The following is a 25,991-nucleotide window of genomic DNA, read 5'->3' as shown; positions in this document are numbered from 1 at the left end:
GGGGGTGGGGGCAGGGGCTGCCCCCCCCCCCCCCCCCCCATGCTCAGCTTTTCCCCGGACCACTTTTGCCCAGGCTCCTTCCCTGCCTGGGGTCCTGCCCTGCCCTTCCCCACTGCCCCTTACCTGAGGTTCTAGCATGAAGCAGCCATGTGCCTCCAGGCCAGAAGTTCCTCCTAGGGCTTCTGGCTGGGGGCAGGGGTGAGGCCGGGTGGGCCCTGCTGTTGTGGAAGCCCACTGGGCTTCCCCTGGGTCCTACTGACCTTGGTTCCTGTCATTTTTTACAGGAACCATGGGCAGATAAATATTAATTTTCTAAATTTTTTAGGGGCCCTGCAGGCCAGATAGAATGGCCTTGTGGGGCAGATCTAGCCCGCGGGCCGTATTTTGCCCACCCCTGTCACATACAGTCTTGAAAAACAGGTTCACTTTGTAACTGTTACAGAGACACTATTAAAACTGGAAAGTTTTGTAAGAACTCAAAAGTCAGGAGCTAGCCAAGTAACAGTTGCCCATGTACGTATTCATGTTCTATTTTTTCTTGGGCAGGCCAAGAATATGATTAAATACAGTGTATTAGGTGTAAATCTTTATTTGCAGTGGATGTAACAGCTCTTAATAAAACTGCATAGAATGGAACCTAATGATAGCTAGGAACTCAGCCTCTCTTGCTCCTATAAAAGGAGTTAATTTGGGGTGACAGCATACAAAGGCCTTTAGGCTCTGTTCAATTACAGCAATGGTAGGAGCTTTCCATGGGTTATATAAAAAATCTGAATTTAGGGAAGAATCCTTATTTATGGAAGCATGTCAGTGGGGCCCACGTCCATACTCAAGTACTTTCCTTAATCACTCTTAATTAAATTCTAGGTCAGAATATTTCAAAATGATTGAGTTTTGATATCAATGGAAAAATCTCTGCTAATTATTTTATCATCTCACTAGAGTTGGCTGGAAATTTCTGTCCTACAAAAAATGTTGAATTTTCAGGCTCTTTTCTGGCGTAAATTGGGCTGGAAATAAAAATAAAATTTTTCACAGGGCAGAAATCCCAAAATCTTTCATTTGGAAAGCTGGAAACCTTTTCATTATGGTGTTTTCAAAACAAAACATACTTCCTTGTTTCAGGGCCACATCACCTCTCTGCCTGCCCACCTGACATAGTGTACTGTTCCCTGGGCTCTACAGACAGCCCATCTCATGGAGCTGGAATAGGCAGAAGCTAGGGGGAATGATCAGACAGACCAAAAGGAAACTAGACCAGTAGGCAGGCAGGCAGGCTGGACAGCCAGCCTATTTTCTCACCTATTTTTTTTTAATGAATTGATTTGCAACTTTCAACAGAACATCTCCATTACTTTGAATCAGAATTTTCCAATGGAACAGTGTTATGCTGGAAAACCTCTGATTGCTCAAGCATGGAAGGAAATGCAAAAATACATAGCATATGCCAGTTACAATAGTGCTTCAAAAGGAACATAAGGTGACAAGGTTGTGGAAAAGAATACCTAGTCAACCATGACAAACTTACCAAGGTTACTTTAACTTCTTTCAATCAAATGCATCATACGGATATATATATATATAGCAGATAAAGCACTGCTAAAATAGAGCTCTTTTTACAGCTAAATTATGGTAATTTGATTTAACATGCATTCCTCTAGCTTTCTAAACAGCCAGGAGTAATGCTTTGGTCATGAAACTGGGAATGGACTAAAATGCCTAATTATTTCTAGTGAATACATATAATCCATCTAAAACACAGAGGACGTTTTTATAATCAATAATGAATACATTATAATTACATTTAGGGTCATTTGCATAATTTAGACTGGAGTAAATACATGAATGATTTTTATGTCCATTTAAAGGGCAATAATAAAATATAAAGTAAGTGATGAGATTTACACAGAGTAAGAAGTAATGAATAATATCATGAACGTTAAAGTACAATGTTTCATCTGGGAACATAAATCGGACCGACTCATTTTTGCAGGTGCTGTGGGAAAAGTATGAAAAGTCAGCAGTTTAAAAAAAAAATAATATGGAAAGCAAAGACAGGATTATGGATTCTAATCAAATATTCAATGCCTTATTTGAATAATTAATACATCAGTCTGGCGCTAATACAGAGCATACATTCGACAATTTTCATAAAACATTTTTTCCATTTAAAGGTGCGTGTCATTAGCATTTATGAAGTTTTACCTAAACGTCGAAATAATGAGTGAGAAGGCTGCTCTGCGTATTTTTCCTCTGGAGAGTCATATCATAAGTGAAAATAAATATTATGGTCTTATTCTATTCCTTAAGATAGTAATCATTAGTTCTGGAGGACACACAGGTTTCTAAGTAAATACAAAGCCTATGCTAGTCTCAAAGTCATGGATCATGGATTTGATATTAATGAATAAAACATAGAAAGGCAAATAAAACGGTGGTTCAATAAAAGTCAACCTGCTTAAAGAGAACCAACGTGAGAGCTATTTTTTAGAGGAGCTATTATATGGAGCCCAGTTTGAAGTTTGCTTCCTTCCCAATGCAAAGGAAGAACTAGATAGGATAGAGAAGAACAGTGTAATATAGTGAAGTAGTAAAGTGGTATGTCTTTAGTGCTTGTTAAACATAAAGAAATAAAAGCCAATATCTGTATCTATGTAGACCTAGAGAGCTTGGAGAAGCAGTGAGAAAGAAGAGATTTGTTCTCCACTACAGAAGATACCATCTACATGTTAATTACTTAGATGAAGATACTGGATTTCACAAGTTCTGCTCAGTGTCACATAAGTAACTTTCATAATGACACTTGGAAAATATGTCTTCAGTTGCCTACTGTTGAGCATCATAAGGGTCCTAAAATCTTCCTGAGGAAATTGAACATGATTCTGCAGAACTTGGCAAGAATATAAGTGACCACAGATACCATTTTACATTAGGGGAATTTCAAGCATGAGACAGGAAGACTAAAACAAATTTTGAATGTTGCTGACTCTGCTGGACTGAAATAAAGGAAGACATAAGAGAAAAAAAAAACAATTCATGTTTTTAACAGAGCACAGGGGTAAAAACATGTCCAAAAAAATCAGTGATAGGTGAAATGCCACCACTCAAGTACTTAAAACAGATTAATAACCAAATAGGGGAGAAAGCAGAAGAACCTGAGGCAAATTATACCCAGCTGGATTTTACATGCGAGACTAGCTATACCCAAATACTGTGGGTACATGCAGATGTTACATTTAGTGTTGATTTGCACAGATGTCCAGGGAGATTAAATCAGGTAAAAAATGGCCAGCCTGATTTAAGTTGGTTCACCTGAGGAGGTGAACTTAGTTAGATAGGCAACAGATTAGCCTGATTTAGTAAATGCCTGCATGAGTTTGGAGGGTAGTCCCAAGGCTAGGAAAGCTCAGCCTCCACCCCCAGCCCTGAGGCTGTCCTCTTCTTATCTTCACCCTTCACCTGATGAGGGTATTTTTTATCCCTACATTCCTCCCACCTGAGGGTAGACTATTCCCCCCACAGATCCACTAACCCCCACTGCCTTCCCACAGACCTGAGCCTCCTCCCTGATCCCAACACCCCACCAAATGGACCTGCTAGCCTGCCTTGATCCTACCCAACCCTCCCTTTACTCAAATTACTGACACTGGGTTCCTCGCACAGCTCCCAGCACTTGTAACCATGTGTACAAACCATTCCTGATCTACAATCACATGGCTTAAAGCAAGCTGCATTTCATAGATTAGGTGTGCTAAACATTTGCACGTACCCGAAAAGACTAAGTTGTGAGTATATCAGCATGAGAGATTGAGAACTTTGAGATCAGTAACAGACAACACACTGCTTTTGTTGTTAAAAACAGCAACAACTGAGAAAAAGTATCCCATAAATGCCAACACTTCCTTATGCATGCAGTAAGATTCTAATGAATACTACGTAGCACATCCACCAAAGTCATTTCAGGAATGAGAATTAATTAAGATAGCCTCTAGGGATGCTACACAACTCTGTTCTGTATCTAGATTTATCAGTCAAGATTGGCATTTCAGGACTTTTATGCAGTAGAGGAGTGGATTAGCGCTGTCAATCTTGCACGTAATCTTAATTCTAAGTGACCCTGCTTCAAAGAAGGTGAGGAGGAAGGCAGCTAAATTTAAGAGATACCAGGCTTTCACCTCTGAGCATCAGATTACAGTCTAAAGCATCTAGCATCTTAACAAGGAGACCCAGTCCTGATAAAACTGGATTAAGAAAAAAACTGGAAAACACTAAATGTTATCAGTGAGCAACCTTACATTTAAAGATTCTCCATTTGTTGAGAGCACTGAAGCCACTCAGTTAAGAAGAACTGGAGGTGTCTTCTGCTGGTACAAAACCTGGGTGAATAGTAATACAGTGTGACTAAATGAAAAGGTACTCATGTCACAACACTGGAGACAGGAGACAGCCCTGTTTGAAAGAAGTCCTAAAGATGCAGGCATTATCCCTTTGCACTTACATAATCAGAGAGAGACAGACAAAACCTTGAAAAGGCTAGAACTGGATTCCCTGGGCAAGGACACAGATAAGTAATGAAGCCAGTGACTTGTCTAGACATTTAAGTCGCTCTTAAAAATAATTCTTATGAAAATTGCTTATATAAAAATCAGGAGAAGGAAGCTGCAGGTATAGTCATATAAGCTTTTCTTAAATTGTAGCAGAAAAAACATGTGAGGGGAGGGAAGAGTTAAGCAGGGGACCATGGCAAGGAATGTGTTATGAATAATGCACAGATTATGGAGAACTTGGAAGTGCTCATCACTGCTTGCATGCACATGCATACACACACCCATGAATACTGCTTACAAAAGAAAATACATATGAAGTTAGCAAAGTCTGTCCAGGTATGTGCACTGAACACAAAGTTGGCTGCGAAGATGATGGAAATTCAGCAAGATGAAGGACTGTTCGATCCCTGAACTGAAAACAAACTGGATAAAACAAATTCTTATCAACTACATTTAAATTGAAACTTGTGGATAACAGATTTTTATTGCACCCCAAATGTTGGAAACAACTTACTCTGCTGTGGGCAGTCATTAAAACATTAAAAATTGAAAAAGAATTAGGCCTTGTCTACACTGCAATGTTGTACTGATTTAACTATATGGGTACAGTTAAAGCAGTACGACGACTTTTGTGTGGATCAGTGCTGGACAAAAGCAGGGGTTTTGATTTCTGAGAAATTTGGTGTTTGGGTTTTGTCCACAAGGTCAAAATTCCCATAAGACAGTTGTTATTTTCACTGGTGCTACAGAAATCCCAGGGTCCCCAGCTCTGAGAGAGACCTGCCAGGTAGACTGCCTTTAGATTCTAAGACTCAAGAGACTTGGGTATGACTGCAGATCTACAGACCCTGGAAGTTTTGGGTCTGCAGCCTTGGGGCAGTCCACCAGGAATTCAGGTAGGTTTGGTTCCATGAAAATTGGAACAGACATTTTGGCCTCAGTGAATTGGCACTGTCCAATGAAACAAAGTTTCACTGGAATATTTCTGACCAGCTCAGGTATGGACACAGTATAATGGTGCTTATGTCTAGATCAGCTGTTGCCATATAGAACACCCTTATACCACCATACCTTGTGTCTGCAATAGGGCTTGTTCTGCTGTAGCTGTAGCTGTAGCTGTGGAAAAAATAATCTGATATTTTTATGCTATTATAAGCTTCAAACATACAACTTGTCTCAGAGATTCAGAGAGTTAAAAAAAAAGGCTGTTAGACAACATGCTTCATGATTCACACGAATTAAAGGAAAAGAAAAACTCAACTAAAGCAGGTGAGTAATTCCACAAAAATAATATGATAACTACAAAGCTGGAAAAATATCTATCTATCTCTCTATCCACATCTTAACTTATTAGGTTAATAATATTAATAAAATGTTAATAATATAGAAACTAAACCACACAGATTAAAAATCCAAGCAATGGTTTTCAAAGATAAATATTTCCTGCGCTTTCCAGTACGATTTGCACAATAACGAGACAAATTCCCACTTTTTTACACCTGTCTACATACTTTTCTGATGGATTTTTTTTGTCATCACCATAATAAAAAAGGGGGAGAAAGCAAGTGAAAAAAAAACCCAGATGGCCTCTTCAGGCACTAGAAGATGCAGCTTGTGCTGCTGTTCTTAATGTACTTGCAGTGCTAGCCAAACTCCCTGTTCCCACCCAATGTTCCAATGTTTTTTTGTTTTGTTTGTGAATTGCATCCCGTGGGATAGAAAATAACCTGAACTGATTGTGGCAATTGACTGACTCAGCTGGTGCTGCAGAACATGAACTAAAACTTGTGGAAAAAAGCTATGCTAAGAGTGTGCAGCTTAGAGGTGAGGCGGAGGCTGTTTCTGTCATAATAACTGCATGTAGAAAAATGGTACCAGCTGGGTCCTTTCAATGGCTATATGAGCTTAACAACAATAAAACAAAAATACCTATTTTTCCTCTTGTTTTCAGGATTTCAGAGAGTCCTAGATGTACAGCACTTTAAAAATGCATACTGGCAACAGGTGTGTTCCAACAGAGAACAAAGAAAGAAAAATTTGCCTGGAAGGGAATGATAAAAAGATTGGGAAAGAAAGTAGTCCCATTTGTAAGCACTAATGTTCTAGAGAAACACAGGATATGTTTCTGCTGGGGTGGCAGCATGTCCTTGCATGGGCACCCATGGACATGCCCCACCTATCTGCTTCTGCTTCTATGCTCTTAACCCAGAAACAGGCTGGTGAGGTTGCTCTGGGGTATCCTGCTGTAGCTGTTCCTCAGTCTCCAGTATAATGACCTAGCCAACATATTTTTAGATTTGGAGCTGAACAGCAGGAGTGAGAGGAGCATTTATGCCAGACATGTTTTGTCATGGTGTAAACAAACCCACAGGTTTTGTGATAATGCGACTAGGACTAGGATCTATAGTCCGGTATTCTTTCTGTTCATTTTTCAACAGTGACCTATACAGATGCTTCAGAAGAGAAAGTCTACAGTACCCAGTTATGTGATAACATGGCCTGAAGAGAAAGTTTCCTGTGGAAATGGGGCTATCTCCTGATGCTTAAAGATTTTTAACTTGTCTTGGTTTTATTTTTAAAAAATATTTCCTGTCCTGCTATAACTCTGGATATTTTTGTTACCCTCATAAATGTTTAATTCTTCTTTAAACCCAAAAGCTTGCTAGGAAAAAAGTTTCCAACTATTTAGTTGGTCTAATAAAAGATAACAGATTTACCTAAAGAACCTTGTCTGCTTATGTCCTTAGACCAACATGGCTACAACCTAGACCTCCGTAATTCTTCTTTGAAACTTTCGTGGCCTTGATAATATCTCGTGGCAATGAGTTCCACAAGAAAACTGAACATTGAGTGAAAAAGCATTTTCTAACTTCTGGATCTTGTGAATCTGAATTTGATATCTTCCAATTTACTTGAACATTTCTGTAATGTAAAAAGGTGCGACTATTTCTTATGTAAAAAGGTGACCAGAAACTTTCTACCACCAATACTTACCTATTCCACCTATTCTTTACATTCATTTCTTGTATAATTTTCATATTCATGCCTCCTTCTGAAGGTAAACAATCCCAAATATTAAAATCTCCTTACATATGGCAGTTAATTCATACCCATAATCATTCTCAATGCCCACTTCTAAACTTTCTCCAAATCTGCTGTTTCCTTTTTGTTACAGGGCAATCATGTTAGAACTTAGTACTGCAAAGGGGACATCTAGGGTTGACCATAACAAAATAACACATTTTAAATATCATTGCCTTGTCAACCCTAGGTAATAACTGATGCTAAAGATAACATGTTAATAACCTTTTTGCTAAATATGCTGGATATTCTTAACCACAATAAGCCTCTTGGGCTTGTACCTACATTACTGTTATTGCTTTAACTGTGTTGATTTAAAGTCATACAAGTGAACTAATTAAATCCCTAGCATAAAAGCAGTTGCACTGGAAACTGGTAAATCTTTACATGATATAATTGGATCCAAACTAGTGATTGTACCAAATTAATTGTATCAATGTAAAATAACTCCCCAGCCAGAAATAGTAAAGTTGGTACAAAAAGGGGTGTAGCTTTGGCTTTAGAAGTAAAGCTACACACATAGATTTTTATAAATTTATTTCCTGATACCATTTATGGCAGAAACTAGAGTGACTTTAAAAGGATCACAATTATTAGCCTTGGCTTTTCAAAGGGCTTTTAGATAATGGAAGCTCACTAAAGCCCATCATAGAACATAATGTGGTATTGATTTTCTAAGGCTTTGTACTAGTTTAATTAAAGGTGTGTTTCTAAATCAATTTAGGTAAACTAGTCTAAACTGTGTGAACACCCTGAAATCTATTTAATCCTGTTTACGCTGATTATGCTTAATTTGGTAAGGAAACAATTTGCATCAACTGTTTACAAAAAGGGTTTAAAGGGAATTTAGTTCGAATGGTGACAACTTTGTGATGAAGCAGGCTTTAAGTTTCTCTGTTGTTGGGATGCTAGGTTCCAGTAACTAAGTGTTCAATACTCTGCAGTGATGCATGTGGTCTAATGTGTCTAACACTTTGACAATCTCCTAGAAAAGATACTGTGCAAGTGTGAAGCATCAGTAAACTGCATAATCTACAGATATCACTTTCACTCTCACCACTTCCACTATCCATCATTTGTTATTGTAAAGTGGAGAAGAACTAAGTAGTAAAAATGATGAAAGTACAAGCTTTGGAATAAGAATCAGAAATTCCTCCAGGGTCAATAGTATTCCTCTTACACTTTAGAACTGGGAAACCGCTCTGGCACTGGTGGAGTAGGTGTATAGGAAACCAGATCCATGTATTCTATATCTGTCTGACACTGCTGGGACCAAACAAAGCTATATACCTTTTTAATTACATTTTAAAAAAATATTTTAAGGTATGGCAGGAGGATCGAGAAGATGGTCAAAGATCTGCTGTGGATTTGGTTATTTGGAAATATTCCTGAACTGAAAAACAGCTACACAACCTGTTATAATCATTTACACTCCACTAAACCATAAACCAATGTACACATTTGAGTCTGCAGCTTATAAAATGTATTTGTGATGTTAGCTGCTACAGATGTACTATTAAAGTCATTTTCTGTGTCAACTTTCTATAGGCATGGGTATTTGCAAAATAAGAAGCTACAAAACTCAGTATTAAAGATTCAGAGACTGGTCCCGCATCAGTGAAGTAGATGGGAGTTTCACCATTGGCTTTAGCAAGACTGTTGTTGCAGCATTTTTGTCCCCTATCAAGAATTCTAAAAACCCTAATCCTGCAAACTGCTACAAGATCATAGCGGATTGGGTGGGTGGCAGGAACTTCACAGGATTGGGATTAAGAGATTCTGTCCTGAAAAATGCTGAGTGTCCTCAAGCCTTTTGGGATTTAAGGAGGCTTGGAATCTCTCAGGAGCACTCAAAACCTTGTAAGACTGAGCCCAAAATAAGTAGGCACCAGAGAGCCTTTAGTCAGAAATGAATTTTCTGACTTCATCCAGAAATTAATAATACACATATGCATATATGCTAAACTATTTTACTGAACTGTGACCTTAATTATTGAGTATCATTTTAAAACACAGACTGTCAATAAGTGCTTTGCATCCTTTTATTCCCCTAGACAAATGTGCTACTTTATTTTCCATTCAATTCAAAATATTTATTTTCATTGTGAATACTGTAAGAATGTTTTTGGAATCAAATTGTTTCCCTGGTGAGAGAATATAATCCCGCTGTCTTGTTAGACCAAAACTCATCTATGAAGCTTCATTCAAAACAAATCCCCTGCCAAAATATTTCTTCCTTTTCATTTGGACAGTTGTATTTTTGATATTTTATCTGTAACAAATCCCTCTACAGCTTAGACCAACCTCGGTACAGAGGAAGGTCTCAGTCTGAAAACAGATTAAAGAGCGATTCTCAATCTCAGCAGCCCTTGAACATATTGGCTGTTTTTCATTGCATATAGAATAGAGAAGTGCAGCAAGAGTAACAGTTCACTGGGGAAAAAATCCACAGATATAGTTTATTTTGTCTATTCTTATCATAACTTATTTCCATATGGAAACAGAATTTTTCCAAACAGTGCTACAATATTTCAAGTTCCACTCTCCTGCCCACTGCTCCCCGACTGTTTTATGGAACTCTTCATAAATGAATGGTTAGGTTTCCATTAGATTTACAATGATTATATATGGCTTATGGGAAAACACTTTCCAAAGACAAAAGTTTTCAATTCTGTCATTTTGAAATAACAGGAATATAAGGAAAACTGGAAACATACTGGTGTAAATCATCTTAAGAAATGAAAACTGTCAAATTATTGGTTCCTTATGTAAATGAACTGAATTTGTATTTGGGGAAAAAAAATTAACATCAGTAGCTTGGTAAGGAAGGAGCTTACAGCACTATCTTCAATAAGGTCTAATCTCAGAAACATAGGAAAGTGGGGCTGAAAGAGACCCCCAGAGGTCATCTAGTCATCAAAAAAGATCAGTGAATTTAGATTCTTGTAAACACACACTTGTACGGCAAAAAGCTTATAAAAGCCATTATCATTCCCTATTTGCAGAAGCATGCATTACATAGGCAAATATGCTTTCACTCAGAAAAGGCTATCACAGCTTGTAAGACAAATATATTAGTTAGACATTAAAAGTTTCTAAACCTGGTATGCAAAGTACCAACTTCACAAAAGGCTAGATTGAATCTGTGGGGGCAGTACACAACAACACATGCACCAGGAACTACCATGAAGGAGAATCTTTCCTTGCCCTCAGGGAGGTGTGAAAGCGAAACAGCTTTGCAGGTTGTAGCTTACTTTCTCTCTTTGAATCAGCTCTGTTCTTCTGGCTGGGTTAGTAAGAAGAGAGAGACAAAGTTTCCCCTACATCATTGTGCTCCTCTGTGCCCATCTGCTCTTGGAGTAGGTGGTAAGGAATACTGGGCAGCTCCCTCCAGTGTATGCTGTAGTGTGGGGTGCTACCCAGGGTGCCTGGAACTATACAGGTGGGACCATAATTTGTGTATTAAAATGGTCATGAAATATTTTGAAATTTATCATAATTCAAAACTTGTGTGTGGAATTATCAGACCATACAGGTTCTTTATTCAGTGTATGCTACCTGAACACCCAATACAGACTATCACATGAATCCTCATACACTTCTGTGACAATAAAATGTCCAATCTATATGCAATTTCCACCACGGAATTAATATTTTTAATGCTATCAGACTTTCCAACTCAACCCTGTTGAAACTTAATTATGTGAGTAGCTTTAGTCACCCTCTATGTCATTTTATCAGACTAATCACATAAATAAGCATGACTCACACAAATCAAGGTGTTCAGACTAAGTCCTTTAAACTGCCCTCAAAATGCAGGATGAGCTGTATTTCTCTGTGTCGCAGGGCCCTGCTCCTAGAAGAGCAGGAACTACCTGGGGAAAGCCCGAAGAGCCAGACAGGAGCCCAGGTGCAGGTAGCTATGGCAACCAGCTAATAAGGAATTAGCCTGCACCTGCACCTGGTCAACTGGCCGGAAGGGGCAGGGCCCTGGCCCATATAAACCCCAGGCTGGAGCTAAGGGAGGGCAGTTCTCCACCGGTGGTCAAGGGGGAAGGAGCCCTCGTAGAGTAAGAGAACAGAAGAGGCCTGACTAAGTTCTGCTCCTAGTATGTAAAGGGGCAGAGCACACCTTACGCAGTTTGTGTTATGTTATAGCCCAGGGGCTTAAGTTTTGGTTGTAGTTTTATAAAACCGGTGGTTTGGGTGAGGCTATTTGGGGAAGGAGGAGGCCTCATTGGGGGCCCACTGCAGTGTGGGGACCCCAGTGCCAGAGAGGGCACGGCATTTGGGGTGCACTGACCCCAGCGCCAGTGAGGTGCAGAGACAGGGCTGCAGAGAGCCCAGAGAGGACAAGGGGCCAATTCATACCAAGGCCCAGACCAAACAACGTCAATGCTATCTGTGAGGCTTGGGGCATGGTAAAGGGGTGGTTGGAACCACGCATATAGCCCATAAGGCTAGGGTGCCCCTGAAACACCCCTTGTGAAAACAGGACCCACACGGAGTCCGGGAACCCATGGGGTTCAGAGAGCCCATCAAACTGTGTCCAGGAGGACTTAAAGGCGGCCTCCCTATTTTTATATTTCCATCAAAGACGTGGCGGGCGAGAACTGAGGGTGCCCATCGGGTCAAACTGGCATGGTCAAGAGGCCTTAGGAGATCATGGTCATCTTTAGGCACCCCATCCCGTGACACTATGCCCTAACTGTTAAATTATGGAACAAAAGAGCATCTAAAGGATTTGGAGGGAGTCTAAATTGCATAATCTCTGCTCAGTCAATTCCCCATGATTTGAAACATGGTAGTACAGTTCCCTTGCTTTCTAGTAGTGTTAACCTTAACACTGGCATTTGTAATGCTTCACTTTGAATGGGAAGTAAGTTGTTTTGTTTTGTATTTTTCAATGAGTTTTAGACAAATGTGCTGCTTGCAGACGTTAAACCCCCCCAGTGCTTTACTTTAAATTCTGTGTGTTCCCGCGCCAAGCCTAATGCACGCCCAGAAGAGTCAACGTGTTAGTTGGACTGGCTCACCCAATATCTGTATACATTGGGTGCTTTAGTGGAGCTTTTTTGGTCCTTTTATCTAATAGCTGATTGAATCAGATTTAGCTAAAAGCGTCAAAAAGCCCCACTGCAGCGCCCAATCTAAATAGATGCTGCGTCAAAGTAACATGCTGCTTCTTCTGGTAAAGCACGTTTTGTTTTGTTTTTTTAATGTCTGCAGGCAGTCACTGACTCATTTTACAGAGAGCATAGAAGCAGCATTGCAGGCACTTCCAGAGCCTGGTGATGTGCTGTATTCCTGCAGCCTTTTAAAAAAGCCTGTGCTAGTCATGACATTTAAGACTAAGGAGATGATAACAGGGAGGAACAGGTCACTGTGGCATGAAAAAAGGAAATATAACTCAAATCAAGGAAAGAAAAAAAGGGGTACAAGTGCAAAATAATGAGGATTAAATATTGCCTGAGGCTGGTGGCTAAAGGTTCATGCACTGCAGATCAGGCCAGTTTAAAACCTCACAGACCCTCCTTATATAAGACTTACATGCTAGGTGGTAAAATCAGTTATTCCAGGGAGTGTCGCTCATGGAACTTTTAGTTCAAATATCATTTCATGTCACAACATAACTACCAATGGCCAATGTATGATGTCACACTTAGAAATTAGACTTTATCCAGTAGTGAAAAAAAACAAAACCAAACAAAATGTTGCAGGTCACTGCAGAGGTTTCTGAAACAATACATCCATGGCTAATTAGAATTAGACAGATTTAAAAACAGCATTCTTGAATCTTGCCCCTCATTCTGACTTACTGCCCTTAAAATGCTGCCAGTGCTTTCAGCATTGAAAGGAGGTGTTCTTTAAGTGTCTGTCTGCATGAAGTATGTATTTTTCTGCTTTTGGCATGTAGGTAGCAGCAAGGTGAAAGTTGACACTACAGAAAGCATAATAATTAAGCTAGTAGATGATACGCTTACTTCATATTCTTCTTTAAAACCATAGCCCTCCGCACATTTCATCTGGGTGATATGCTGCAACAAGTCAGCCACACGGATGGCTGGATGAAGCTGTCCGGTCTGGTATGGCACATCTACTGGGTCTCGCTTCTTGTAGGTGTGCGACTGGACCAAGCTGCTTGTATCACTGACCATCGTGTGGGTTTCATCTAGGAAAAGAACACTACATAATATACCAGGATGCTTCCACTCACTGAATAAAAGTATAAAACATTGATTTCTACATGTGTGATTTCTAACAGTGCCAACAACTAATACAACTTCTGTCTAAGAGGACTATGCCAAAAAGTAGTTTTAATAGGGAATAATTTAGGTAGTAATTTATACAGGGAGACTGCAAGATTGGTAGAATGAGGCAATTCCATGATTCTACAATAGAAGCATTGCAGAGCAGCCCAAGCAGTATTATTGTTTGTTTAAACAAAACCAAAACCCTGTAACTGATTATAAACAATATTTAAATTCTCAAGGGATTGGATTCTAAACTTCATAAAAGTCTCTTTTTGAACCTTCTTCAAGTCCCAATGGTATGAAATAGGACTTAGATCAGAGAACTGTTATATATCTTACGCTGTGAATTCAGAACAGATGTTTGGTGTGAGCAAAATAAAAAATGCACAAAATGTTTGATGAGTCATTAAGCTAGGACTGCAATGAAAATGTAGATGCGATACAACACTTTAAAACAAAATACAAGACGACAAATGCAAGGAATCATCTGCTCAAGGAAAGTGTCTCAATGGGTTATTCAGCATGCTGCAGTACCCACAACTTCACAATAGATTATGGGCCATTGCGTTAGGCATGAAATGTTATATGCCAACTGACATGCAAGCCAACACACAACAGTACCAACTGGGTTGGTTAAAATTTGAATGAAAAAACACACTCTCCCACCCCGTCCACATCTCTTTCAGGGGCAAATGGGCAACTTACCATTTATTGGCACTTTTAAGAAGATACATATCAGGAGAAAAAAAGAGGAGGAGAAAAAGGAAACAGGGCATAAGCAACAGTACTACATTAATAATTACAGGTAATTTTATGTTTGCAATTTAGGTCTGATAGATTGATTCCCTAGATGAGCCACTGATTATATGGAAGAGGGCAAGGTTAAAGAAGCAGTATCATTTTCCTCTTGTTTTAATGGATTTTTGTTTGTTTCTTAAATTTGTTTGGCACTTGAGAAGAAAAAAGCCCCCGACACCTGAGGATCAAGTATCATCATAAAATATTCTCTATATTAAACCATTGATTTTGCATTTTTTCCAAAGAGTATTTGGTTTTAATTGAAACTAAAACAATAGAAGCGGTGATTTAATTTGGTCAAAATACTCTTTCACACTAACCATGGAATATGGTTAATGAAATTAATACACTGGAAAAATATTTGCTGAAAGGGGATTGTGACAATAATAATATTTCTGCATTTTTAATTAATTTTATTACAACATAGAGATCCCCATTCTGTCTTTAAAAGAATGTCCCTATGATCTCTCTCACCTTCCAAAATTGCTACAACCCTTCTTAAGGACTAGATACTGATTTCAGATATACCAGTGTAAATTAAGATGAATTTAACTGAAATCAAGTACTTCAAGTTATTGGTGTCACACTAAAGTTTACTTTTATGCAACTAATATCAAATCTGGTCCTCAGCAGATAGCAAGTAGATGTGACCAATAAACCTAAATCTAAAATTAAAATTATTTAGAGTTATTTATTGACATAGATATAGATTTTCCCTAATAGTTCTGATACTTTAGTTACATGATCCAAACTAAAGGAGAAGTTTACATTTTTATTCATTAAATTTGGCTACTTCTGCCTAATGTGCAGCAAAACTGTATTGCAAAGCACCTTGGGATGCATGGCATGAGAGGCGATATACAAGTGTAGTTACAGTATGTTGCTGTTGAAATGGCACCTGAATACTACAAGGCGGCTAAGACACAAAAGACAAAAAAAAGTGTAGGAAGTTGATTGCATGATTTGTTTTTATTTTAATCAGTTGAATTATAGGGTAATTTTTGTTCAAACTATGAAACATAACTCTGAAATGTTTAAGGATCATTCAGCTTGCAAAGCCTATAACATGGCAGGGTCTTCTGCTTAAGCCTCTAAGTACATTACTCTGGTGGGCTTGTCTGGATTGTAGGCTAAATGGAACAAGCATCTTCCTCCACCCCTCTCAGCTTCATCTTTCAGGACAGCTGTTAGGTTTGGAAATCAGCTTTTTAAGATTTCTACAAAAAAGACCCTATGATGCCTGTCTTGGATAGTTTAATATGGCATTTTGTTTTGCTTATAGAAAAAGAATCTGAGACACTAGCAGTCAATTGCTTTTGTAAGGGTTGAGGCTCTCCAGCTAATGTAGGCACACATCGCTTGTTAATTTAAATATCTTTGCTATAATTATTCATTTAATTCAACTATCCAGTTATTGGTCCCATTGCTTTTGTCCAATAGTACTGTGCAAGAATTGTTAAATGGCATAACTGTTTAGCATTAATTTGAACCAAGGGACTTGTAGACAGCCCCCAGTTCAATGTCATATTTTATATGGTTTAGGTAATTTTTTTCTGTCTTGTTACTTCCTTTCTCCTTGCAGTTTGAAATGCGTGCAGAACATTGAAAAACAGGCAGGTACTGTTAAACCTGCCTGCTTTAGGCCAGTATATCAATACAGATATTGAATCTCAGTGGAGATGCACAAAAACCCCATGATATAAAGGGCTCATTTAAACACACAGGGTTTCACTTTGGTTGTTAGGTTAACTGTGAGAGTCCCACAATTGTATGAAAACAAGTGAATCCAGGAAGTTGAGAGTGAGCTTGACTGTTGCCTTTTTCTTCATTTAAGGAGACTGCTATTAATTGCCAGGTAATTTCTTGCAACAGGTGGGGAAGATCCTAATTTGCATGCCTATTCTAAGGAGCTTGCCATAGAAAATGCTGGAAATTATAAATTCGTGGTGACCCTTCTAGTAGCTACTGATCTGAAAAAAGAAAACTAAACAACTAATCACAGACAGGCTCTGCCCTCCCAGTAGGTCATGTAGAACAGTTTAATTGGTTCCAACTATAGGCCTGACCCTGCAGTCCAAAACCTCCCACAGGGCATGCAAGGACTGAAAGATCAGTCATTATGTTCCATAAAAAGCCAACCATTAAAACATTTGTAAGCTGGACTGCAAAATTAACTGTTACTTTTAAAAGGTCTGGGCCAGACCGTTAGCTTGATTGCTCTACTGCCTTAAGCCAAGCTGCTCTGGTTTAAAGTTGCACCCTACCCCTCATGTACACACACACACACACGCACGCACGCACGCACGCACACTTAATGTCTGGCAATTCATTTTTGTGTGAACAGCATACCAATTCTAACATAAAAGGCAACAAAATATTTTTCTTCCTACAATATCAGTATGGGAAGAAGTTCTGGGAAGAGTTAATACAAGTTTGTAATTGTTATAATTGCAATTGCATGTCCTGCCAACTCAAGAACTTCTACCCTATTGTCTCAGTAAAGGAGATTTGGCCCTCCAGCATGCTTCTGGTATGATAATTCTTTATTCAAAGATTATTCTTCATCAATAAAAGCTAACAAGTAATTTTTCCCATTTATTCGTGTCCATAAGTAATTGAAAAAAAATCTGAGAATACATTAGCTAAGCTTATCACAATCACGATATCAAATCACAAAGTTTTTCTCCTGATAATGCTTTTTCTCTCTGCCCACCCACAAGGTCAGGAGCGTACCTACTGGATGAGCTGCAGCTAAGGTACACAATTAAATCTAAAATCTCAGGCAGTCAAAAGACTCTGTAAATTTCATTTGCATGCAGATTCTTACATTGTTATGGTGACTACTACAGTGACTATATTCTCTCAGATCTACACAGAGTGCAAAAATGCACAGGTTCTTTTATTTGGATATTATATTAAAATAATTTTTACTAATTATTTCTCCACTTTGTTATATGAATTTTGCAGAAATTACACTTTTAGGCTTTAGCCTCCTATACTTTTCAGTTAATTTATCCTTAAGGTGTCATAAGTCAGTTTGTGTTTTTTTTGTTTGGTTTTTTTGCTTACAGCTTAAAATCAATGTAGAAAGAACTGTATTGTGCACAAATCCATGATGCTTTGCAGAAAAGGGAAGAGGAAGAACAAATATATTTTGTAAGGTACAAGCCAGTGTAAGGACAGCACTAGAGGACATTTGAGTTAGATCTCTTCCTAGAGTGCATTCTTATATCTTTATTTATAAAAACCTCTATTTGAGTTAAGGTTAGTACTATGGTATTAACTCCACACAAGCCACAACACCATTTTGTTACTTTTGCACTGCAAATACAACAGCACCTCATGCTGATTTATTATCGTAGTGTAGAAATGCCATTCTACTCACTTCTTTATATTGAATAAATAACTGTACTTTTCCTAAGTTCCTGGTGGAAATGTTTTATACTTTAAATGCATAACACTACCATTTTACTTTGTTCTTTGTGACACCCGATGTATAATAAACCACATTTTATTATAAAGTGCCATTCTGTCATTTTGCTGTTCAAAATACTGTTTCCTCTGAAACGTCACTGTGACAAGTATGTCAGAATCCATGTAGTATTGTAAAAAAAAAAAAATGAGTGGGTTGATGGCCAAAAGTGTATTTTGATTCAATTTCTACATCATTCATAGTTTAATTAGGGAAAACGTTATTAAAAAAATGGCATTGTCAGTTCAAAGTTAAAACTGAAAGTCTTGAGAAGCTCTTTTAATTGCTAGGATAGTCACATTCTTTTGTGTCACTCTTATCATATGCATAAACATTTCCTCACAAAACCTCTTTTTAAAACAGTGTTTTGTTTTTCTCTGCTCTATCACCTGATTTATTCCAAGGCAGTGGGAATCTAGTCCACTGACTGCTCTCAGTATATTCAGTGCTGAATACCCTTCTCCCACTTCCTAACATAAGATACCGGTCTCTTAGACACTATGTTCTATAACCCAGAACTACAACTTTCTAAATTACTTCTGCAATAAACTTTGATAAAGGGAAACGTTCTCACCTAAAATTGCAGTTGGCACAAATGGATCTGTCATACATCGTAAGCGGTCAATGCAGAAAAGGTAAAAAGAGAGAGAACAGTAAATGACTGATAAATGTTCCCCAGTTTTCCTGCAAAAAGCCACTGAAAGCAACTGGTTATAACAGGTAAAAGTATTAAGTTCCTATGGCAGGATGTGTAATAAAATATGAATAATAATTATATGTAGTTTAATTCTAATGTGGTATATGAAGGGGTGAATCAAAGAGAAAAATAATGGTTACCTGGATAGTAAGAATTAGGCACCGTTGTGCTCAGTGTGTTAGTTTTCATTGTAAATGAAGATGGTGACGATACAGCTGTGAAGAGAAACAAAGCTAGTCAGTGACAGCAGAGACACTCAGATGTTTAAGTCTAGTGATAAAAGCATATGTAATTGATTTGATTTATGACCCCAATTCTGCTCCCTTCGAAACAGCAGCATTCCCACTGGCATCATGGAAGCTGTATCTCCTGGGTAATTACTAGAATGGCTTAGTTAATATTGACTAATTCTCTGAAAATCATTTTGGTTTGATAAAGCAATTTATGCACTGGAATGAGTAATATATTTGAGTAAGATTGAATGCTATATTGTGAATAAGGAAGTATTTGCTGTTTATGGTAGCTTTAAGAATTAAAATATTGCAGGTACTACCGGCAAATATTCTATTACAGCTAATTTGTTTAAATGTATTTCTAGCTGGTCATATATGTGATAATATATATTCACATAACATGCTGCCCTAAATCAGTGGTTCTCAAACTTTTCAGTCAGGACACCCCTCCACAACTACTTTGAATGCGGCAGCATTCTTGGTTGAGAACCTCTATTGTACTCAACTTACAAAGTGGTTCTCAATTAGCTTATGCTGCTGCCAAGTAAAACTGCCCTGTGTGCCTGATGCATAGCCAGACAGGGAAGGGCTGTGGTACGTGATCTTCCTACATTAGTGTTCTCTGATAAGCCTAAAGAAGGCAGAAGAATTGGCTCAAGCTGCAGCCCTTTGTGGTCTGACCTTGCACAGCATCTCTTGGAAACAGAGGCTCATGGGACAGGTGGAACTGGATGATGTGGTGCATATAGCACCATAAGATAGAAAATGTTAAATAACTGAACAGTTTCAAAGGGAGTTTAAAGGCCTGAAAAAATTCAAGAAAGGTACAATCTAAAGGATGAATAAGAATGCTAGATGGCTATGGAATACTCTATTTTAAATACTCTCTGGATGCATCTACACGTGCATATTAATGTTCTTGGATAAATTCTGGAGTTTATTGCTCCCAGGCACATGTCTTGATGTGTGCTCAAGACTGCAGCAGGTTGAGCTGGGTTGGAGCAGCACTGGCTGGAAGGGGGCCCAAGGGATCAGCCTGCCAGCCCAGGGCTGCTCCCCCTGGCTCAATGTGCTGTGGAGCAGCTCACTGGGGCATGAAGATGCTTCAGCGTGGGGTTAGCCAGCAGGCAGCCCTGCAATGAAGCATCCTCATGCCCCAGCCAGCTGGGGAGCATCTACACGTGTGCTGCTGCGGAGTTTTTTACTCTGCAGCAGGACAGTACTTGTATTTACAACTAATTTTGGATAATGCTTGCATTTACAACTAATTTATTCTGCAGCAGGATAGTACTTTTATTTATCACCTGATTGATTCCAAATACTATCTTGCTGAGGAGTAAATTAGCTCACTCCAGCCTCACAGAGGTGCACATGTAAACACATGACGTTTACTGCACAGCTAATTAGTTTAGTTTTAAATATCTTGTGTAGATGCAACATCTCAGTGCCAGGTTTGAGGTTCTACTTTGTTCCCAAACTTTGAGCCATACATCCAACCCCAGCCTAAGACTGAGCAGCCTGAAATTTCTAATTTTTGAGGACCATAGATGTTCTGTAGGGGGTGCACTTAAGGATGTTGAGGCTCCTTTTTATGTTCCATGTATTAGCAGTTGGGGAGGGAGTATTCCCTCCTCTGGTTACTGGCTTAACCGGTTAGTGTTAGGGCTCCTGCAACAATGGAAAAGCCATCCCAATGCAGGGCAAGACCTGAGCCATAAACTATAATGGGAGGTGAGAATATTGCAAATCCTACAGGAATAAGTTCTTAATAAAAATCCATCTGAACTGTTTATTCCATCAACCTGATTCCTGTGGTTGCCACATTCAGTGGAAGTTTAAGTTTAAGGTTCAGAATTTCAGCTAGTATAAAACATCACAGTTTTATTGATTTCAACAGAACCATAATGATTCATACAAATTGAATATCTAAGCACCAAGTACTTATTGATATGTTTCCCAAAACATAGTGTATACTCTTGCTGTTGTGAACATCTAATAACTTCAGAGCAAAAATATCCTGGAGAATAAATGTCTAGCCAAATTTTATTCCATTACTCAAGTGAGTAATCCAATTGACTCATGATGGCTCAAAGGAGAAAGGACAGTAAGATCTGGCCCACAAAACAGTTCTATTTATAAGCAAGAATAAAAGCAACTAAAATGCAAACTAAAATCTACAAACACTGAGCCTGATATTAGCAAGAAAAGTCTCATTGCATAAACCCAGTTGAAAGTGTTTGCACAACTGGACTCTTCAAAGATATGTTCTTAAGTATGCAATGAAAGGGAAACACATTTTACATAATGTTGATATCAGAAACAGTAACAATATTTAATATATGAAATTATACCTCAAAATTCAATTTCAAGATATGCTCCAAAAAAGTACATATACAGAGAATTACCTATTAAAATCTACACTAATACCACTCAACTCCTTCTCTGTGCCTGGAAGATAAAAAGCATTATCTAGAACTTGACATAATAAGAATTGACCTCTTGATAAACTGAGCTTTGAGACAACAACACATATGAACTTATGACTTTTAAAAATAAATTCTGCCTAAAAATATGGGGGAGGGAAATGAAAGGGCATGGGGACATTGTGAAGGATAGAAAACTTTCAACACAGTAAATAGTTAGCAAAATGCAAACCCATACCTGCTGCACTAATGTCTTTGCTCTTCATGTGGAAGAAAAGGAAAGACAGAAAAAGCTCAATTATCCTTATTATTTTTAAAGGAGCCTATTCTTGATGTCTGACACACTGGCTTTTTAGAATACATGCTGTAATGTGCTGCACAGTGGGAGAGACCAGATCCCATAGATTTTCCATGAGTGAATAACCTGTCCGCAAAATTGATTGGGTAATGATTGAATGGGTATTTTAAGAACCATTTGCACCCTCCTTCCCTGTTCAAAAATAAAAGAGATTTCTGTATCTCCAAGCATTTTGAACTTACATCTCCCATTTAGGTTGTGTGTGTCCATGAAAGAGAAAGCTTCGTCACAGTTGGTGCCTTGCTCGGTGTAGCTTTTATCCATTGAATTCACCATCACTGTCATTTCCTGCCGGGTACTACTCAGCGTCTCTTTCCGCTTTTTAGCCAATTTTCTTAAGAAATGAACATCGATGGGAAAAAAGAAAAACAATAAAAAAAAACCAAAACCCAGTGAACACACAGTATTCATTATTTAGTTCGGTTTTATAGTTTGCAACTATCTTATAGACTTAATAATTGCTTTTGTTATTTCACTCAGTTCCAAATGACTTAACACTCATGTCATTAAATATAATCTGATAATCAAGGGCCGACTTCCAACATACTTACTTGTATTGAATAGCACCTCACTCCTTGAGGTGTATGACTAAATTAAGTCCGTTAAGCAAAGTCTCAGACTGAGAAGCCAGTCTGAGTGGGGAGGAGTCCAGTAGAGCTGGCTGCACTTTAAAGATACCTTACTGAGAACGCAGGAATAAGCCATACCATTGTGCAGGAAGGAGTTGCAGCTAGCAAGAGATATGCATATATGACTATGCAGTAACAACTGTGCAGTCTGCTGCACATGTGAACATGGCCATAGTGACCTACACAAATTGGAGGATTGGGCCAAAAGAAATCTCATGCAGTTCAACAAGTGGGAAGTCCTGCACTTTGGATGGAACAATCCCATGTACTGGTACAGGCTGGGGGCTGAGTGGCTGGGCATCAGCTCTGCAGAAAAGGGCCTGGGGATTACAGTGGGCAATAAGCTGAATATGAGCCAGCAGTGTGTCCTTGTTGCCAAGAAGGCTAACGGCATACTGGGCTGCATTGGTAGGTGTGTTGCCAGTAGGGCCAGGGAAGTGATCATTCCCCTCTATTCAGCACTGGTGAGGCCACATCTGAAGTCCTGTGTTCAGTTTTGGGACCCTCACTACAGAAAGGATATAGATAAATTGGAGACAGTTCAGTAGAGGGCAAAGAAAATGGTTCAGGGGCTGGGGGACTTATAAGGAGAGACTGAGGGACCTGGGCTTATTTAGTCTAGAGAAGAGAAGACTGAGAGGGGATATAACAGCAGCCTTCAACTACCTGAAGGGCGGTTTGCAAGAGGATGGAGCTAGACTGTTCTTAATGACAGAACAAGGAAAAACAGATGACAGAACAAGGAGCAATGGTCTCAAGTTGCCGCAAGGGAAGTTTAGGGTAGATATTAGGATGAACTTTCTCAATAGGTGGGTAGTAAAACACTGGAACAGGTTACCCAGAGAGGTTGTGGACTCTCTGTCTTTGGACATTTTTAAGACGTGGCTATTCAAAACCCTGGCTGGGATTATCTAGATGGAGGATGATCCTGCTTTCAGCAAGAGATTGGACTAAATGCCCCTCCCTCAAATTCCCTGCCAACTCTAATTTTCAATGATTCTGTGATAAGGTGCTATGAGTTAGATTTTCAAAGGATAGCCTCAATCAAATAAAATAAAATGACAAAATATGTCTTCGTGGCCAAGACACTGAAAGCGGTAGACCCAGTGGCAAAAGACAATCTAAAACAGCTCTTGGGTATTTTAATTCTGATCCCCTTGCTCCATCAAAGCCAATGAAAGCATCTCAGCATCTATGGACTACAATGGTGGTAGTGATTGTCATAACCCAAAGGTATGATTTTGTGTGTGCTTCGGCACTAGAATTATCCCCGCCAAATTACAGCTTCATTACACGGTAGAGTTTTCTGCTGCAGAGGAGAACCCCGGTGCAAGGAAGAGTTTCCCGCCAATTTGTGGCTTCCTTTGCAGAGTGCATTGCTCAAGTTGCAAGAGAAATGCACGGTGCAAAGGAGTTCCCGCCACCCACATGCAAATTGGTTCCCCGTTATTGGCTAGTTCTAAATTATTCCCACGTGGCGGCTAACGATTGGCCTGTTAGCCGTATAAAAGGCTTGAGCAGTTTCCACCCAAGCCGAAGAGGACTCCACATCCATCTCGTGGGGACTCTGGGTACACGGCAGGGTAATAGAAACCCTGTGTGAGATTCAGAGGAGCTTGGCGACCTAATCCATCGCCCACCTCTTCCCGTCTTCGAGCGATAAATTTTATAAGACGTATCTACGAAGTTTCTATTTCGGTGGCGCACTTGTCCAGAGCATCCGGAGCTCTGTTTCTGTGGAGCCTAGCAAACTCCACGTAACTGTTTGTGTTGTCTTTGTCTGTAACCGCAACTCAAGCAAGTTTTCCAGCCTGCACCGCAACCATCTCCAGTGTAAGTAAACAATCTTTAAATCTACCGCTACGAGTCTGTGCCTGATTCTAGCTTGATGCACCCTCTCTCCGACCCTGCGTGCCCGGGCTGCTGGCCACAGCCCGCGCAGAGCACAAAAAAGGGCCCGGCTCGCGCCTGGCCCGCACAGTGATAAGGATGATTGTGATACTGGAGAATGGTGCTACTTAGTTGAGAGAAGTGCAACATATATGGGCTTTCACAACCTCATCAAGGTGCCCAAGGGACAGGTGTGGGGAAGAAGAAAGTGGGACGTGTTTTGAGAGTGTACATAGACAAAGCGGGTGTGGGAAAGGGTATGCTGCTTTCTAAGTGTCACCAAAATAAACATGTCAATTAGTGCAGGAGATAGTACTGTATGGACTCATATCAAAGGGACCAGAAGAAACGTTATTAAGAACTTTATTAGTATGTGTTAAAACTAGTTCATGGAAACTCTCTGGGTGTTTAAGGAGTTGGCTTTCACTGAAAGAGAGTGCCTGAAGCTGGAGCTGCATGAACTGAAATACTGTATCCATCAGGGCAAGGATGAGATTGGAGAGGAAGAGGTGAAGGAGAAGTGGGGGCAAAAGGACCGAACATGCTTGTTTCACCAAACCAACAGCGAGGACTGATGGAAAGGTAGAGCGTTTCAGGATCTGTAGGTAATTGTTTTTTCATGGGGTTCTGTATGAAGAAAAAGATTTTTGTAAGGGTTTGGTTTTTGTGGGCAGTTGATGTATGTTGTTTAATGGTTTAATACAGGGGTGGGCAATTATTTGGGCCTGGAGCCCACATAGGGAGTTTTTCTGAGCTGTCCTGAGCTGGGTAAACACCCCCCTCCCCCCTTCCCACAACAATGGGCTCTGGGTGGGAGTGGGACAGGCATGATCTGCTCCCTGCATGCCCTGCCCTGTGGGAGAAGGGTGGTATAAGGTATATGGTTGTGTGTGGAGGGGGTGTGTGCATGTGTGTGTGGGGGGGCTGCCTGGGAGCCAGCTTGGGATGAGGTGGAAGTGCATGCAGCTTGGGAGGTGGGGAGTGCATGCAGCAGAGCTCACCAGGTCCACAGCTGCCCCTGCAGCACTCCACATGGGGCCAAGCCCTGCCCAGGGCAGCCCATACTATACTCTCACCCACATCCACTGGCCCTGGCCCTGGCCTTGACCAGTGCACAGCTTCTGGTGAGGCTGTTCATGGTGTGACCGTAGCTGGCCAGGTGCTGCTCTGCCACCCCCATCTCCAGGGAAGCTGCACCTCCACCTGCTCACTTGGAGGTGCTGAGTGGGCAGCTGGCTGGCTGTGAAGCCAGCAGCAGTGCAGTCACCACGGCTGCTCTGTCTGGCTCTGCAGGGCCCCCCGAAGCATGGGGCCCGGGGTGGTTGCCCTGATTCACCATTCCCAGGGACATCCCTGTTAATGATAGACAATGTCCCTAGTGAGATTTTCTTGTATTTGAATGTAAGATGAGGAGCTTTCTTCCCCATGCTGATTGTCTGTAAAAAACCTCATCTTATATCCAAATAAATACAGTAATAAAATAACACAGTTCTTAATGGAATGAATGGAATGAACCTGGAATGAATTCATTTTGGGATTTACCCATCTAATAAATGAATAATTTACACAGATCCTTAGATCACCCATGAAAATGATTATTTTCTCCCTT

The 25,991-nt window shown here is 39.8% G+C and overlaps 1 protein-coding gene and 1 long non-coding RNA gene across 12 annotated transcripts in view; one reads left to right on the top strand and one right to left on the bottom strand.

Moving 5' to 3' along the window:
- LOC112550293 overlaps nt 1-7,259 on the top strand; it is an 83,694-nt gene extending 76,435 nt beyond the window's left edge. For 9 of the 11 annotated variants that reach the window (XR_003094048.1, XR_003094054.1, XR_003094045.1 and 6 more), the window contains 2 exons: nt 6,499-6,551; nt 6,986-7,259. This is a non-coding gene — a long non-coding RNA (uncharacterized LOC112550293). The remainder of the gene's footprint in view (nt 1-6,498; nt 6,552-6,985) is intronic. The other 2 variants (XR_003094051.1, XR_003094055.1) reach the window with 1 other exon arrangement.
- Nucleotides 1-25,991, bottom strand: part of PTPRM (protein tyrosine phosphatase, receptor type M) — a 734,228-nt gene that overhangs the window by 110,504 nt on the left and 597,733 nt on the right. The window contains exons 18-22 of the mRNA XM_014519979.2: nt 22,046-22,197; nt 18,990-19,064; nt 18,727-18,753; nt 14,588-14,599; nt 13,613-13,800 (exon numbers count right to left, since the gene is read on the bottom strand). Coding sequence (XP_014375465.1) covers nt 13,613-13,800; nt 14,588-14,599; nt 18,727-18,753; nt 18,990-19,064; nt 22,046-22,197 — 454 coding nt within the window. The remainder of the gene's footprint in view (nt 1-13,612; nt 13,801-14,587; nt 14,600-18,726; nt 18,754-18,989; nt 19,065-22,045; nt 22,198-25,991) is intronic.

Source organism: Alligator sinensis, unplaced genomic scaffold (assembly GCF_000455745.1).
Source record: "Alligator sinensis unplaced genomic scaffold, ASM45574v1 scaffold597_1, whole genome shotgun sequence".
Classification (NCBI taxonomy): domain Eukaryota; kingdom Metazoa; phylum Chordata; order Crocodylia; family Alligatoridae; genus Alligator; species Alligator sinensis.
The sequence above is the reverse complement of the archived record's forward strand: the minus strand, read 5'-3'. Positions and strand labels throughout refer to the sequence as shown.